At 45.2% G+C, this 14,431-nt stretch overlaps 1 protein-coding gene across 4 annotated transcripts in view; it reads left to right on the top strand.

Annotated features, from left to right (window-relative positions):
* SUFU (SUFU negative regulator of hedgehog signaling) overlaps positions 1–14,431 on the top strand; it is a 100,282-nt gene that overhangs the window by 39,911 nt on the left and 45,940 nt on the right. For all 4 annotated transcript variants that reach the window (XR_014228057.1, XM_082310696.1, XM_082310695.1 and 1 more), the window contains exon 4: positions 13,102–13,244. Coding sequence is in view for 3 of the 4 variants with exons in the window: in XM_082310696.1 (XP_082166822.1) it covers positions 13,102–13,244 (143 nt within the window). In the remaining variant the exon portion in view is untranslated. The remainder of the gene's footprint in view (positions 1–13,101; positions 13,245–14,431) is intronic.

Here is a 14,431-nt window from a genome sequence, read left to right as displayed (position 1 = left end):
TGAAATAGAAGGAAAGCTGTCTTCCCTGGACTGCTTTACAGATTGCATAGTATTTCTAGGCAGTAAGCGAGGGATCTCAGCACTGCCTGAAAGAGAAGGCTTGTTTTTAGCTGCTACTGCAATTTAGATAAAGCAGGTTTAGGCCCAGTTCGAGTTGGCTAGGTTTCAAATGATGCTGTCCCTTTTAATTCTGTCAGCTCATGTCCTGTTCCTGCCTGAGAACTGAACTTGGCTCGTTGCTTTTCAGCTGTTCAATGCAGTTCATTCAGTTGGTTTATTTAAAAAAAGGAGAAAAAAAAAAAAAGGGGAAAAAAAGGGGAAAAAAAAAAGGAAAAAAAAAAAAAAAACAAAAAGGGAAAAAAAAAAAAAGACCTGTCTTCTCTCTGTGCTTTATATCAGTCCATGTGCCCTGAGGCTGCTCCTAAATATCAGGGATGGACAAAGCAGCAACGCTTGTAAATCTGATATACGGTTGCATTTTATAAATGCACAAGTTGTTTTAGCCTTCATACTGCATGTGGGCTGCCACTGGGAGAGGGAGGAAAGAAACGGGCATGGAGACCCAGAGGAAGCTGCATGACGCATCTTGGTGCAAGGCTGCCGCAGCAGCCGAAGCGGTAGGACAGCCAGCAGGCCCCGCGCCCTGGGACGCTTGGATGCTGGCCCCTAGCAGGTGTTTATCCTGAGTGGCCGCAGTTCAAGATCAGAATTGATCTTGCTAATGTTTTCTGCCCAAGTTGGAGGGGAGCTGAGCTGTCTGCAGGAAGCCTTTTCTCCATCCTACCCAGAGCCTCCCTGCTGCAGGAGGGTGAGGAGGAGCCCACATGCTGGGGACCAGCAAGCCCCCTTAAGAAGAGCATCTCTGACTCCTGGGGTAAGGAAGTGGGGGAGAAGCTGCACATGGTCAGCCCAGCCTCGGACAAAGGCTCTGTCCCCTGTACTGAAGGAGGAATGCAAGACAAAGGAAACAGCTCAGGGAAGGCAGAAAACTCCCCCTTCTGCTGGTGTGAGGTCCTTTGGCTTCTTATATATGAGGTCTTTGTCCCACCCGGCCTTTTCTGGGAAACGGAAGCAGGCGCTGTAATAGTTAAAGGCTTCTGCACAGAATAGTGTTGCCTCCTCCTATCGAGGAGCTGAAAGCCACAACAGAGGGATTGTTCTGCAGTTGCAGGAGCATCCTCTCTCGCTGCCTGTGTGCAATTGTTTGGGAAGCACAGAGGAGAGTTTGAAGGTTGTGCGTACCGAGTAGCCTTGTGAAAAGGACTAGTTTTTTCCCTCGATGGCTGCCAAGCCCATGTTAAATGAAACTGCAGCGAAGAGTGGACTGAGCTGGAAGTGGGGTTCACTGTTACATATCCACCTTCTTACACTTTCTATTGAAGATCTGTGCAGCAAGTGGTGTTCAAACTGTGCTTTCTGCCTAACCCACTCTGCCTGCGAGAGTAGCAGTACGCAGAGCTCATTACAGACCAGCTTCTGACAGGCTCGGATGCAAAGATCTTTTGCAGCAGCCCGCTCAGCCAGGAGGCAGCAAATGGGCACAGCAGGGGAAGCGTTTTGTTCTTGGTGGGGAGGAGAAACTGGGAGAGTGTATTCAGAGACTGCAGGCAGCCCAGAGCCTGTGGAAAGTGGACTCTCTTGCTTTTTGGTTTAAAATCAGGGCCTTAAAGGAATCATCTCAGAACACTTGGGATGACATTTCAAAAGGTGCTCCATAAAACAGGCTGGTCATTTTGCATTTGAACCGTAAATATAGCTCTTGGACTAAGTTTGTGTGTTTCTCTTGCACTACTGGAATACATTGGTAGAGCTCAATGCATAGCTAATATTTTACACAAATATGTGTGAATACAAAGTTGCTCTCTTTCCTGCCCTTTGGCCTCCTGCTTTGCCAAAGTAAAACAAAAGTTTGGCCTGTGCAAGCTTTAAATTCCTGAAAATTTAAGAAAAAATAATCAACCACTGAGAAAAATGTTACAGCGCGCTCTCAAAGGCCCCCGCCCTTCCTGTCTGTTACAAGCCCCAGAACTAATGCCCAGGTGACTAGATAACTTTTCTGAAGAGATTACGATGTGACAACTCCGTAGGTGTTTTCTTACAGACCGTCTTCCCTTTCTTGAGTAATTTTTGCTAAAAGGGATACCCTAGTGCAGTCTCGCAGTCTTTCTGTAAGACATCTGTGCTCTGAAGGCTATTAAAAGAAGCTGCTTGCATCTTCTTTGGGTCCTTCAGAGGAGGACAGTGCCTTCGCTTCCCTTTCAAGCTCCTTGAAAGCTCTTCAACGCAAATGTCTCATAGATAGATATCTAGGGGAAGACCACAAGTGACTGTACAGTCTCATGGTGCTCCTGTGTCCACCTAAGCATCCACCCTTCTCGGTGGCTTGCACAAATATGTAGGAGGTTCACAAGCAAGGAAAAAAGTTTTCTTCTCCTGCTGCAGTTCTCTTCTGTGGCTGAGGATGCCTAAAGATTGCTAAATGCTTTGGGTACAAGTCTTTGTTTTAGTTGCACCTGGCTGGGAAATTCAGGTAACCATAAAACATTCTGGCTTTCATGTGTCAGAACACAGGATAGGGTTTTTAAATGAAAGGCAAGTATCTCTTCAAATTAGCCATGTGGGACCACATAATCTGTAAATAAAGTGTCATTAAATATGTGTTTTGAGCCGAGTCCTTATCTGACAGGAGATCTTGATGCATCCTTTCTCACTCCTGGGCCTCCACCCCATCCTGAGGCTATTCAGTTTCTGAAAGTATTGAAGACCATCTTTTGAAGGGGAGCTGTAAAACACGTCTCGTTCAGGTGAAGGATGCAGAAAGCTGGTGGCAGCGCGGCTGGACAGAGGTGGAAGGGTCTCGCTTGGCCTGGAGCTTGGGATTTGGCAAGTGCATCGCTCCTGCTCCGTTGTGGTTGCTTGGCTGGGGATGGAAGGGGTAAAGGAGAGGTTGTCCCACTTGCCCGTTGGAAGAGGTGAAAGCAGCCCAGCCCTGCAGCACCCAAGGGCGATTGGTTTGAGTGACGGGGCATAGAGGAGCAAGAGCTTGGAGCAGAAGAGTTTTGTGGGGCCGTGAATGAACAACTTGCATCTGCGTTCATTTTCTCTCTGCCATACTCAGCAGCGCCAGGTAAGTCCTTTCATGCTGCTGTGCCTTCCTCCAGCCTTTCCCTCCCTGTGGGAGGGAGCCTTGCAGATAAACCTGTAGATAGGTGAGAACTGTGTTGTTGCAAAAGCAAGGCAGGAGATGCATCCTGCCCCCAGCAGCGCTTATGCCGAGGGGGTGCCAAGCCTGCTGGATGTGCCAGCTCCTGCCTCTGCTGACTGCAGAGGCTGGAGAAGGCTGTGAGGAGCAGACGTGGAGGAGCTGAATGAAGTTGTGGGGAGGAGAGGAAGCGTGGGAGGAGGTGGCTGGTGGAGCAGGCTGTACGGAGTCAGGGAGAGGACAGGGGGCCCACTGCTTGCAGAGGGTGGGAGCGTGCCCTGGGCACGGGAGTCACTCGCTGGGAGCCTGCGTGAGAAATTCTCGGAGACTGCAGTCATGGAAATCGTATACGCACGTAGAGATGGGCAGGGAGAAGGAGCAAGCCAGGCACGCAGATGTGTAAGGGATGGAAAGAAATCTCCTGGAAAAGAGAAGAGGTAGCGGAGGCCCAGAAGCAAATTGGTTACTGTATGATCTTAGCATTTGTTTTTCAGCTCAAATATTACACTCTCCAGTGTCACATAAGGCATTCAGGTGTCTGGGATCTACTTTGTGATAAGAAAAGCAGCATTTGTAACTCAGTCAGCAGAAGCTGCAGTGCAGGGAGGCACGTTTTCCACCATCCCACTGCCAGTAGGGGTGAGCGAGGGCTCTGAGCGGGCACAGAGGGGTGAGGAATCACATTGTCCTGATGGTGATGTACCCAGGGGAGGCATGGGAGGGTCCAATTCTGGCCCCTTCATCAGGCTTTCAGTCCAGAGGACTTAAATGATCAAATAAGTTTATATATGCTTGCATAAATTGATGGGGCTGTTTTGAGAGGCTCATTAATTTTCCAGACTTAACAACCTGGAGCTGTGCAGTAACCAACTTTGTATTTTCAACCTGCTGATCAATTTTTTAAAAAAATCTACATCACACTTCTGTTTTCTGAAACTGTTGTCAAACCTCAGAGGTCAAGCAGTCCTTACAATATTGATAATCTGTTTTTTTCCACACTTTTTTTTTTTTTTTTTTAAAGAACCTTTTGCCTAGGCCCCTTGTTTCTAAAAGCCCAATTTGAATCCCTGCAGTGGAGCTATTTTTTAGTTGTACTCCAGGGATTTAATTCTTCCTAAGGCATCTTGTCTATGCTGCATGTCTGCAGCAGGCAGCAGCACCATGTGAATTTGCACCTCTTTGGAGTGCCTGGGCTGCGACAGTTCCTGTTTCCCAGACAGGAGATAAGGGGCAGCAAAACTGAACTGAAAAAGAACAACAGAGAGAAAAAGCATTTTTTTAATGTAATGCAAATATATCGTGGATATATTGGATTCTACTTGTATGTTCTTAAAACATGTTCAGCTTGAGTTGAAAATGTAATTATAAACTAACTGCCAGTGGGCCCCACAGATTATATCACAATTGTTTTTCCCCTTTACCAATCCATGTGTGCAGTCCTTTGTAGGTTAGGAAACCAAGCAGACAGGCTGAATTTAGCATTAATTTGATTATTCCTAGATTATCTTAATTTAATGTGGCTGGCAAATGAGTCTGAATGAAGTCTTTTTCTTTATACTCTGTTTTTTTTTTTTAAATTTGCATCTGTGTAATGAGTTGCAATAACAGTATTGTTTTGAGATTTTTAGGCATAATCTTTACGTTTAGCTTCTGTATGGGTTTATTATAGCTACATCTTTGCATGCATGCTTATATCCATTATTGAGCTAGTTAGAAATATATTAAGTAGCTCTGGTGAAAAATATAGCTAATACTGTGTTGGACTCTGCGTCTGCCCTTAGTTTCTCTCAATTAATTCTAGCTGTTCAGTCTGCAAAATGGTACTGAAAAACAGCATCAAATCTGATTTGTGACAGAATGCCAGATTACCTTTTTTTTTTTTTTTCAACAAAGCCAGACTGAATATTAAAAATGTGTTGGAGAAAATGCATTTATATAATAAATTATACAGACCGTGCATGGGGTAATAGTAATGCAATAAATTACATTGTTTCTGTAAGTATCGGTTAAGCTGCATTCAATTTAAGCGTCTGGCTGCATCACTGTCATGCTGGTCAGGAACTCACTGGGGGCCTTTTTAACATTCCTGCACCCGTAAGTCATGGAGTCAAAATCCCTCTTTGCTTTGCCCTCAAATACAGAATTTCTCTGACGTCTGTGAGTCGCTGCCTGCAGTTTAGCTGAGATCTCACAGTCGGATACAAAATGAAGGTTTGTACCCCTTAGAGCAGCGAGTGTTGAAGCCGCTGAGTGATGCAGATACTGTGGGTCTGGCTCATGTGAGGGATGTGGTCATCTTGTTTGTGTGCCAGCATCCCCAGTGCCACACACTGTTGCAAATTTATTGAGTATATTTTTTTAGCCCAAGCTAGCAGAGAAGGGCTGAGCATTGTGCTAGCATAGCTAAGCAACATTACTGGCTTGAGGGGGTGATCCAGGTAGCCGCTGCTTTCTCAGGGGAACAAGCAGGATTGTTTCTTTCAGCATCATCTTGCACATATCCCAGAATAAAGTGACTATGTCATGATGGCCTGGGTTTCCGCAGAAGCAGGAGAGGAACACAGAAACTTGCTTTTGAAGGATATGAGTGCAGTAGTGCGGCTGTTTTCCCAAAACCGAGCGTACTTAGTAGTTTATGTACTTAGGGCTTCTCCCACTCTGTGCAGTTATCAGCTCATAACCTGTAACACACTGTCTAGACGGATTTATCTGACCGATTAGTCAGAACAGTTTCACCCCTCTGTTGCAGATTTTAGCTGGCATTTTCGAAGGAGGAGGTGTCTTAGAAGAGATACAGAGGAATGGTCGGGCTACAAATCTGTTCTCCTAATTTGCAAATCTATGTAAAGAATCACATGGTGTGACCATGTCAGAAGGGGGAAGTTTCTGGCCTTTGGATGAACCAGGGTGATGCAGTCTGAACTGCCCCAGAGCCAGACTCAATCGAGGGACTGTATGCCAGGCCATGCACAGACAGGAGATATGCTTCAAGTTCCCTTGCTGTCTCCTTGCTGGTGGAACAGCATCAGCTCCTTGTTTTCCTCCATACAGCCCCCTACGTGCATGCCAGAGAAGATACTTGACTCCCAGATGCCTGAACAGCTATTTCCCATCTGCTCTGGGTGCAGGGTAGCAAGCTCCCTGGAGGTGTTCCCTGACCCAGATTCAGCCTGGGGCTGCCCTTTGGATGGAGCTCTCTTAGATCCTACTACTTGTCTCTGCTGTCCTTTTCAACTTACTCCCTGTGGCTATTCAAGGGAGTAAGGGCTCCTAGCAGGATCCTATACACACGAAACTGTCAGGTTTGAAAAAGAAATTGGAAATACAGTGGGAAGTAATCTGTGTTTCTCTCTAGAGCTAGGTAACACCTCTTGAGCATGGACTGCATGCATTACACTGTTTATAAAACATCTTGGGGCCAAAAATATGACTTGGGTTTATTTCTTTAGGCATCAGCTATATTTAGTCAAATTAAAGATGGGGGTAATGCACTCCAAGAAAATACATGAGCAGTGTTACACAAAGAAAATTTACTAGTCCACAGTGGAATGGTTCCCTCTGAGTTATTTCCTCAGTTCTCATTATAGAGCAGTTGGGTAGTAAAGTTAGGAGAGATTGCGCAGCTGAATTATGACTATTGCTGCATGGAGGAACCTCACCTGCTTTATGTGGGCTGTAAAGGAAAATGGATAATGACATTTTAAAGACTTCAAAATATGGGAAGCTTAACAGAGTGGTCTGGTATAACTGTCTTATAGATGCTGCTTTTGCATAATAGAATGGTACAAGAGCTGGTCTATGGGAAATTTATAGACTTCTCATTTCTGTGGAGCTAGGGAGAGGCTTCAGATTTGCTATTATAAATTATGAAATAAAATAGTAAGTTTGGAATGAAATGTTTTAATGATTTCCTTGTTGAGTTCTTATGAAATCAATACCTCCCTGTGAAGCAGTTTGATTTCATGGAATCAGCATTCCCTAGCAGAAAGGAAAAAAAAAAACAAAACCAAACCAAACCAGTCGTTTTTGTTAAAACACAAACTTGCTGAAAAAGAACGAGTTTCAAGTCTGTGAGGATGGATCACCTTGCTGCATTAGGTTTAAGGCCTGTTAGTGCCCCTTCCAAGCAGGAAGGGTGCAAGTGCCCAAGAGGTTGCTGTAAGCAAGCCTGCGTATTTACAACACATCCAGCGCTCCCATGGTAACTGCTGAAGGATGATATGTATTTATCCTGAGGCAGGTCAGGTAGCTTCGCTCTTCCTGCCATGGAGGGAACATGTAACCACCTCAGGTTTACTGTGAGGCAGAAGTGTTCAACAGCAGTTCCTGTGAATCAGCTCCTATGCAGTAAATCAGAGCTTACTCCTGAGGATTTGCTGATTTAGTCATACACTAAAATCATTTGGATTTAATTTTTTAACATATTTTCTTTCAGTTCCTTTGCTATTTAATTCCTCCTGTTGATGGCTAGATCATTTCTGTGCTTTGCCATCTGTCCTACGCATTTGACAATTCCCTGGTGAGGTCCTGGTAACATTTTCTGGTGACTGTTGGTTTTGCTGTGCTCACCTAAGGAAACAACGCTTATGCAGTCGTGCCGTTCTCCTGCCTAGAAGACTGACGGTGCTACCCTAATGGTGTTTGAACCTGTTGGCCAATGTCAAACAGACTTAGCAGAGTGATAAGGCTCTTGGAGAGACATGGTTCTTAAAGGATTGTAAAAATGAGCAGGTGGGTAAAAATGCTAACTGTGCCCTCTGCAGTGGAGAAGAGTGGAGATGTGTTACACTTGACCTGAGGCACAAGTGAATCTGGATAGGGTCCTTCTGTGTCTGCCATAGCTGCAGTAAAAGCTTCAGTCAGAGCTCCTTCCTCCTTAGGCAATGCTGAACCCATCCACAACGTGCAAACTCACAGAGAAAAGACCGTCCTTAGTTCCCCCATTTGTAGAAGTCTTCTCCAAGCTTACTCCTGAGCATGGGAATACACCAACTGGCCACTGGTTTGAGGCTTGCTATTTATTAGAAAAATACGTCAGACTTCTCCCATTATATAAAATGGTTTTCCTGGACATGTCACATCTCTTGTTGGCTTTGCTGTGGAGTCAGGTAACACCAAAGTTCAAAGAGGCAGAAGTCCTTGGAGCAGTAAATGATACCCGAGTCCCAGCAGACTGAATGTTGCCCTCTGGAAATGGTAGAGAAGGTGCTTGTTCAGTAGCAGCCCCTGATTTTTCACAGCTACCGCTGAAAGCCATCTCACTTTTTCCTGGATTCTGGACGCAAATGTGTTTTGTCTCATTAAGAAATACAGTGCAAAAGGACTTTTGTAACATCTGTTGTGCTTCAATCCCTCCTCAAAACCAGTAAGAAATGTTGCCTCAGTATGCTAATCTGCACAGCATTGCAGCAGGTCAAAAGGGCTGTCGTAGCAGAGCTTGTAAGAGTGTTGGTTGCTGTAAACGGACAGCATCAGTGTTGTGCTGGGATCCTTGCAGGACCAGCTTTGCTGCTGAGGCTGTAAACTTTCAGGTTTACCAAACTGAGATAATTTGCAAAGGAATGTTCCGTGCTTATCTGAAAGGGGAGTCATGTTTTGGCCTAACACTAGAAATTGTTTTGGGATGCTCATAGCAGTGAGTCCTGTCGGACTGGGTCAGTGCTGAATCTGAATTCTCTCAGTGCCAGGAGGCACACAAGACGTGAACATCGTTCTTCCACTTCGATCGGTCTTCGGCTGCGTGCCGTGCCGCTCTCAACCTCCACCATCCGACGCCAGGTCGTTTTTGGATGACCCCGCTTTCTTCTTCCCTCTGGAGTCCACCCAAGGGCCACAGCGCAGTCTTCTGTCGGTTTTTTCAGGACATGACCAATCCAGTTCCATCTCCTCCTCCTCACTTCGTTACTGATTTTCTCCATCCCCGCCATTTCTGATGCTCGTTGTTTATGCAACTTTTTATTTTTTTTCTGGGAGGCGGTAGTTGGCCTCCTGCCCAAACCCCATGACTTGGAGGGCCAGTGGTTTTTCTGTCAGGGTGGCCTTCCCTTAGGCTGCGTTGGTTCGCGGCACCTTCTTCAATTTTATCCGGTGCACCCTCCAGAGAGGGATCCCCTATCCACCACCCAGGGGACGTGCCTTCTAGCCGTGCAGCCCCAGCCGAAGGACTGGGTCAGTGCTCCATGGACATAAACTTCTTCCCATAATCTTTTATTTTTACATACAACATTTCTTTTACGTGTATATCAATACCTATTTTCATGTCTGTATTTTCAAGTATTTAGTATATAAGCTTCCAGTTGTGAGTGCAGGTGTCTCATTTGGTACCTGCAGTAGGCATCAAAATGTGTACTGGGAGGTGTGGCTATAAAAGCATGAGCGTTGCTGAGAGACCTATATTGGCATCGTTATCACTGACGGTCCTAGTCTCATCCTCTGTTCATAGCAGTGCAAAACAGAGACTTCAGAAATTAGTTTGGAGATGGCAGGCTGCTTCTCCGGGTAGTCCACATGGCATGGGAGACATGGGGATGCCTTTTTGGGAACAACAGGAGCTGTCTTTAGGCACGTCTGACTGAAGCGCGTTGCTCCTTGTAAAGTGTTTGTGCTCGTCATGTACCTGAGATGAGTGCATGTGTCCTGCGCCTACTCATCTCTTGGTTTTATGGAAATACGTATGTACATGTAGGAAATATTAGCACATGGTACATGTTTGGGGATGAAAGGCGGGTTGTACAAAGTGTGTTATTGACAGCACTGCAGGTGATAGAAAGGTGCAAAAACTACAGGAGATTCTTCCCATCCATCTGTGCTGTGATGACTTTGAGGATTTATCTGGATGTTTTCTGTTCTAATTCAACATCCATGAAAGCCCCAAATATAGTTATAAATTTACTTCGGAGGAATCATTTATGAAAACAAGGATTTTCTGGCTAAAACGTTGTTTAAAACTTAAATGCTTAGAAAGATTTTGATTGTCTTGTTTTGAAAACATGAGTGTGAAAGGTGGGAAGGGAGGATGCTCATCCCTGTTTCCAGCATGAGACAAGAGAAAGTGGTTATCTAGGCCTTTGTTTCTGTCATTTCTTATTTTCTGTGGCAACAAGTCCTGCAATTCAAGCTGTCCTCTGTGCTGCAATGGTCTCTGTACAAGAGCTGATCTTACATTCTGTATGGGTTACAATGCAGCAAGCGAAGAGCTGAGTTTCAGGCTGTAATTCTGAATTTCTTGCACTCTTACAGGTTTTAATTTGGCTTCATGTTATTTGCAGAATTTTTTTTTTTTCTGATTTAATTGAGTAGTCAGTGTGAATTTTGTGGTGTTCGTGTCCATGCAAGGGAGAGGGAGATTTTCTAAGTGTTCAGTGTTCACATGGACATAAACAGGTGGGTTTCCAGCAGAGACATTTGCATTTGAAAACCTGCTCTAAACGGGCCGGGCTTTCCCAGGAGAAGCAGCACCAGCAGTGAAACGCAGCGATCGATCAGCATAGAATTGTGTGAGCATTTGATGGGCAAAATGTTGTGGTATAAAGACAGGGCCCAAGAATAAGCTCTTTGTGGCTTTGTTTCATTCCTGAAAACTGTGACTGAGAGGCTTTTATCATTTAAAAAAAAAAAAATCAGCTACATTTTGGCTAACCTGGAAAAATATCACAAGATCCTTTGCGACATTCTAAGTGCTGTTTCTTTAATCCAATTTTGATACTAAAAAAAATCATGTTTTTCATTTCTGTCTGCTTATATTTCCCCAGCTCTAAAAGTAGAGTAACATCTGAACCACTCCTTTCAGTCGCAGAGCTGAAAGCGTGTAATTTAGTGTACATAACGATAAACTCTTTCTTTCAAGCAGCTTGCATTCGTTGTTTTCTTTCTTTCCTAATTTTAACTAAGGAAAACATTCCCTTACTTATCACAACACTTCTGTTACGTGCCTCGTTTTCCGGGCCAAGTTCCTTATGGTATTTGGAGTTTATTTTAATTCTTAATCAAATGAGCTGTCCAAGAAATTAATCTGAAAAAAACATATATAATACATGTTCAAAAACACACCAATGGGGACACCTGGTGGAGACACGACGAGTTGCCCAGGACGCCCTGCATTCATCCCATGACTGGGTGAGGATGAGTTAGCTCATCCGTGGGATGACTGCGAGTATTTTTAACTACAGCAACTGTGAGACAGCTCTCGTTAGTTTGCCTGCCTGCCGCTGATGGCTCCCTCAAAGCATCCCGCACCCGCTGCTGGCCAAGAGTACGTGCACACAGTCGTGGCGGTGCCGATGCACAGCGAGCGGCGTGCAAGCACCTGGTTCCTCAGTGGCTGGTGTTTAATGTGACTGGGGACAAAGCTGCAGTTACTGGCAAACGCTGTTTCTCTCTTGCTGCTGCAGAAGCTGCCATGTTCAAGGATTCTCAGATAAGCCCTAGAGATACTTATTTAAAGAGATGTCCTCATGACATGCGTTTGGAAGGTGTTGTGGGAAGGTTAGGTGAATATCCAGGACCACGTCTGCTCATAGCTGCAGGGCAGAGGAGAACACTCCTCTGAATTGGATCCTACTCTGTATCATATGAGATGCTCCAGTCTCGACAGACAGCAACTCAAGTAACTGCTAACATTTTCCAGTCTGCAGTGGAAGTCCTAGTCCTCCTCCAGTGGGCAAGGCCTCCCTTTTTGCTCTCCTGTAAGACTGACCTTGGGAGAGACCACGGTGAGGACAGCAGCCCAGACTGGCTTCATCAATGAGCTTGGTCAGGGAGAGGGACGCTGTGCTTGCCACTGACTTTGGAAGCAGGCAGGCAGCACTCGGTTCATCCCTGGGACGCTACACCTATGGCAGAGGGCAGACTATGGCTTCTAGGCTGTTTATTTGTGTGTGCTATAAAAGCTCTACCTGGAGTGGGGCAAGCACGAGACCCGAGGACAAGGCAGTCAGCTGGGCAGTGTTATTGCACACGTGCTCTAGGAACTGTGTGCAAATGGAGCATGCTTTAATTGGTGTGAAAATGGCTGTGGTTGGTTGTTTTACTTCTAGCTCACTCGGAAAGCAAGCATTAGCCTTTCCTGTGACGGGGCAGCAACGTACAGATGGGTTCTGGTGTGCCTTCTGGCATGCACCAGCTGTGGAACATGGGATTATCTGGCGGTTTTGTCTTTCTAAGTAGGAGAGGAGGAAAAGAAAGGAATGCTTACAGTCGTGAAGAGGGCAGGATAATTTCTGGCTCTTTGTTTTGATGCAGTCTATTCTGACATGGAGTTAAGTTTATAGCCTACTGGTTTTCTCATTGTTTGGGAAAGAAGGAACATATTAATTATAATTCTGCTCCAGAGCCACCAGACAATTGGGAGAGAAAGTGACTTTGACTTAGACCATCACAAGTTGGGCAGCAGACTGTGGATTTTTATTAGATATAGCAGAGTATTATCTGTGTTTAATTCACATTTCAGAATCTTTTCTCTGTGGCAAATCAGAGCTGCAAATTAAGTATGAATTGCCGTCCCTTAGGCATCCAGTATGGTCTGCTGACTCTTCACCCTCTCACAAAACAAGACTAATAGTAAATGAGAGAGAAGCTAATTTTATTTGTTGGTATTCCTGTGTTGGGATTAATGTCAAAGCAGGACACAATCTTTTGCCACAGGACTCAAGAGAGGGCAATTTTAAAGTTAGTGCTTGACTTCAGATGGCTCCATGAGACTCCTTTCCTGCTTCAGGTGCTTCAGCTGACTCGGAGACTCAGCAGAGCTGGCTGGGGACAGTCACTGTGAATGGCCACCACTGACTGTCCTGGCCCAGGCCAGAGGTCCCTGCCTGACAGCGGTCAGGAGCAGATGCTAACAGATGGAGTATTCTAGCAGACTTTACCAACTAATTATTTCTTGTTTCTCTGCCTTGCAGAAAACACCTTCTGCAGCGGTGACCATGTATCGTGGCACAGCCCTTTGGACAACAGTGAATCTAGAATCCAGCATATGTTACTGACAGAAGACCCTCAGATGCAGCCGGTGCAGACTCCTTTTGGGGTCGTTACTTTCCTACAGGTATGGCCCAGCAGTGGTGGCTCTGACTGTCACCTCCTGAGAGTGGAATGCGGCTAACATTACATTTCATTTAGCTTTGATAAGTCAGATGCTTATTATCCTGTCTTCCACCTTTCTTCCTCATTTGATTACTGTCGATCTCATCTTTGAGTTGTTACTCTGGAGGTATTCAGTAAGCATTTTACCAGGATTGAGCAATGGCACACTCAGCTCTCAAGACAGAGGTCTGTCTGATAGAGACAAGGTTTACACTGTGAAACAGACCCGGAATTGAATATTACATTACTGCTCTGAAATTTCAAACATGAACATAGGGGAAAAAAGCTGAGAGAAACACTTTTAGAAGGTAATGTAGAGCTAAATTCAAATTAATTCTATGGCAGTATTGGTAAGTGATCCACTGGTTTGAGTTCCAGGAAAAGAGGTGTTTGGAGCAGGACTCAGACTTGCTTTAGCATTATTTAATGGCAGAAATGTAGCTTGCAGCGTTGACACCAAGATTCTTTAGAGGCTAAGTGAGTTTTCGTGTTTTGATCTAAAGTTTAAGAAAGGTTCAGGTTTGCTTTGCAAAAGAAAGATTTAAAAAATCCCTTGTGATTTAACCCTACTGTTCAGTGAGAGGGAGCTTTCTTGGCCAAATAGGTTTGCTTGCTTTCCCAAAGTCCTTCTCTGTGATGTGTCTTAGATATGGGCTGCTTTGGGCACTTTTAAATTGCATATGGAGTTATTAACCTTAGTGGAAGAGCTGGCAATTTATACCAACTGCTGATTTCTCCCGGCTCTGTGGAAAAGCTTCCCTCCTGTGGGAAAATTCAAGTGTCTGTATTTTACAATTTAAGCTTCAAGTTGCTCCCGTTTGTGCTTGGCTGTAGTTGCAACATGTAAGGGGAAGGTGCATTACCACAGACCTGCACAAGGCAACCGCTGTGCAAGGCAAAGGCTTTCCTGAATTTTCTGAGGTGCCCAAAAGCCTGTGTTTTATCAAGAGATGGGTGTGGGATTAATCAGTGAAAGGTGAGTTGCGGGACCTGGAAGCAGAGAGAGAGAGCCAAGCTAAGCAGGGTGATTCGTGGCTGACTCCCCAGATAGTGCTGCATTAGTCCGCATCTCTTCTTTAGTGCCCAGCTGTCACGGATCAAAGGACAGTCAACTTGTTGGATCCTGACGGTCTTGGCCTCTAATCTTCC

The sequence above is a fragment of the Platalea leucorodia genome (genome assembly GCF_965183815.1).
Source record: "Platalea leucorodia genome assembly, chromosome: 4".
Taxonomy (NCBI): Eukaryota; Metazoa; Chordata; class Aves; order Pelecaniformes; family Threskiornithidae; genus Platalea; species Platalea leucorodia.
Note: the sequence above shows the minus strand (reverse complement) of the source record. Positions and strands in the feature narration are given on the sequence as shown.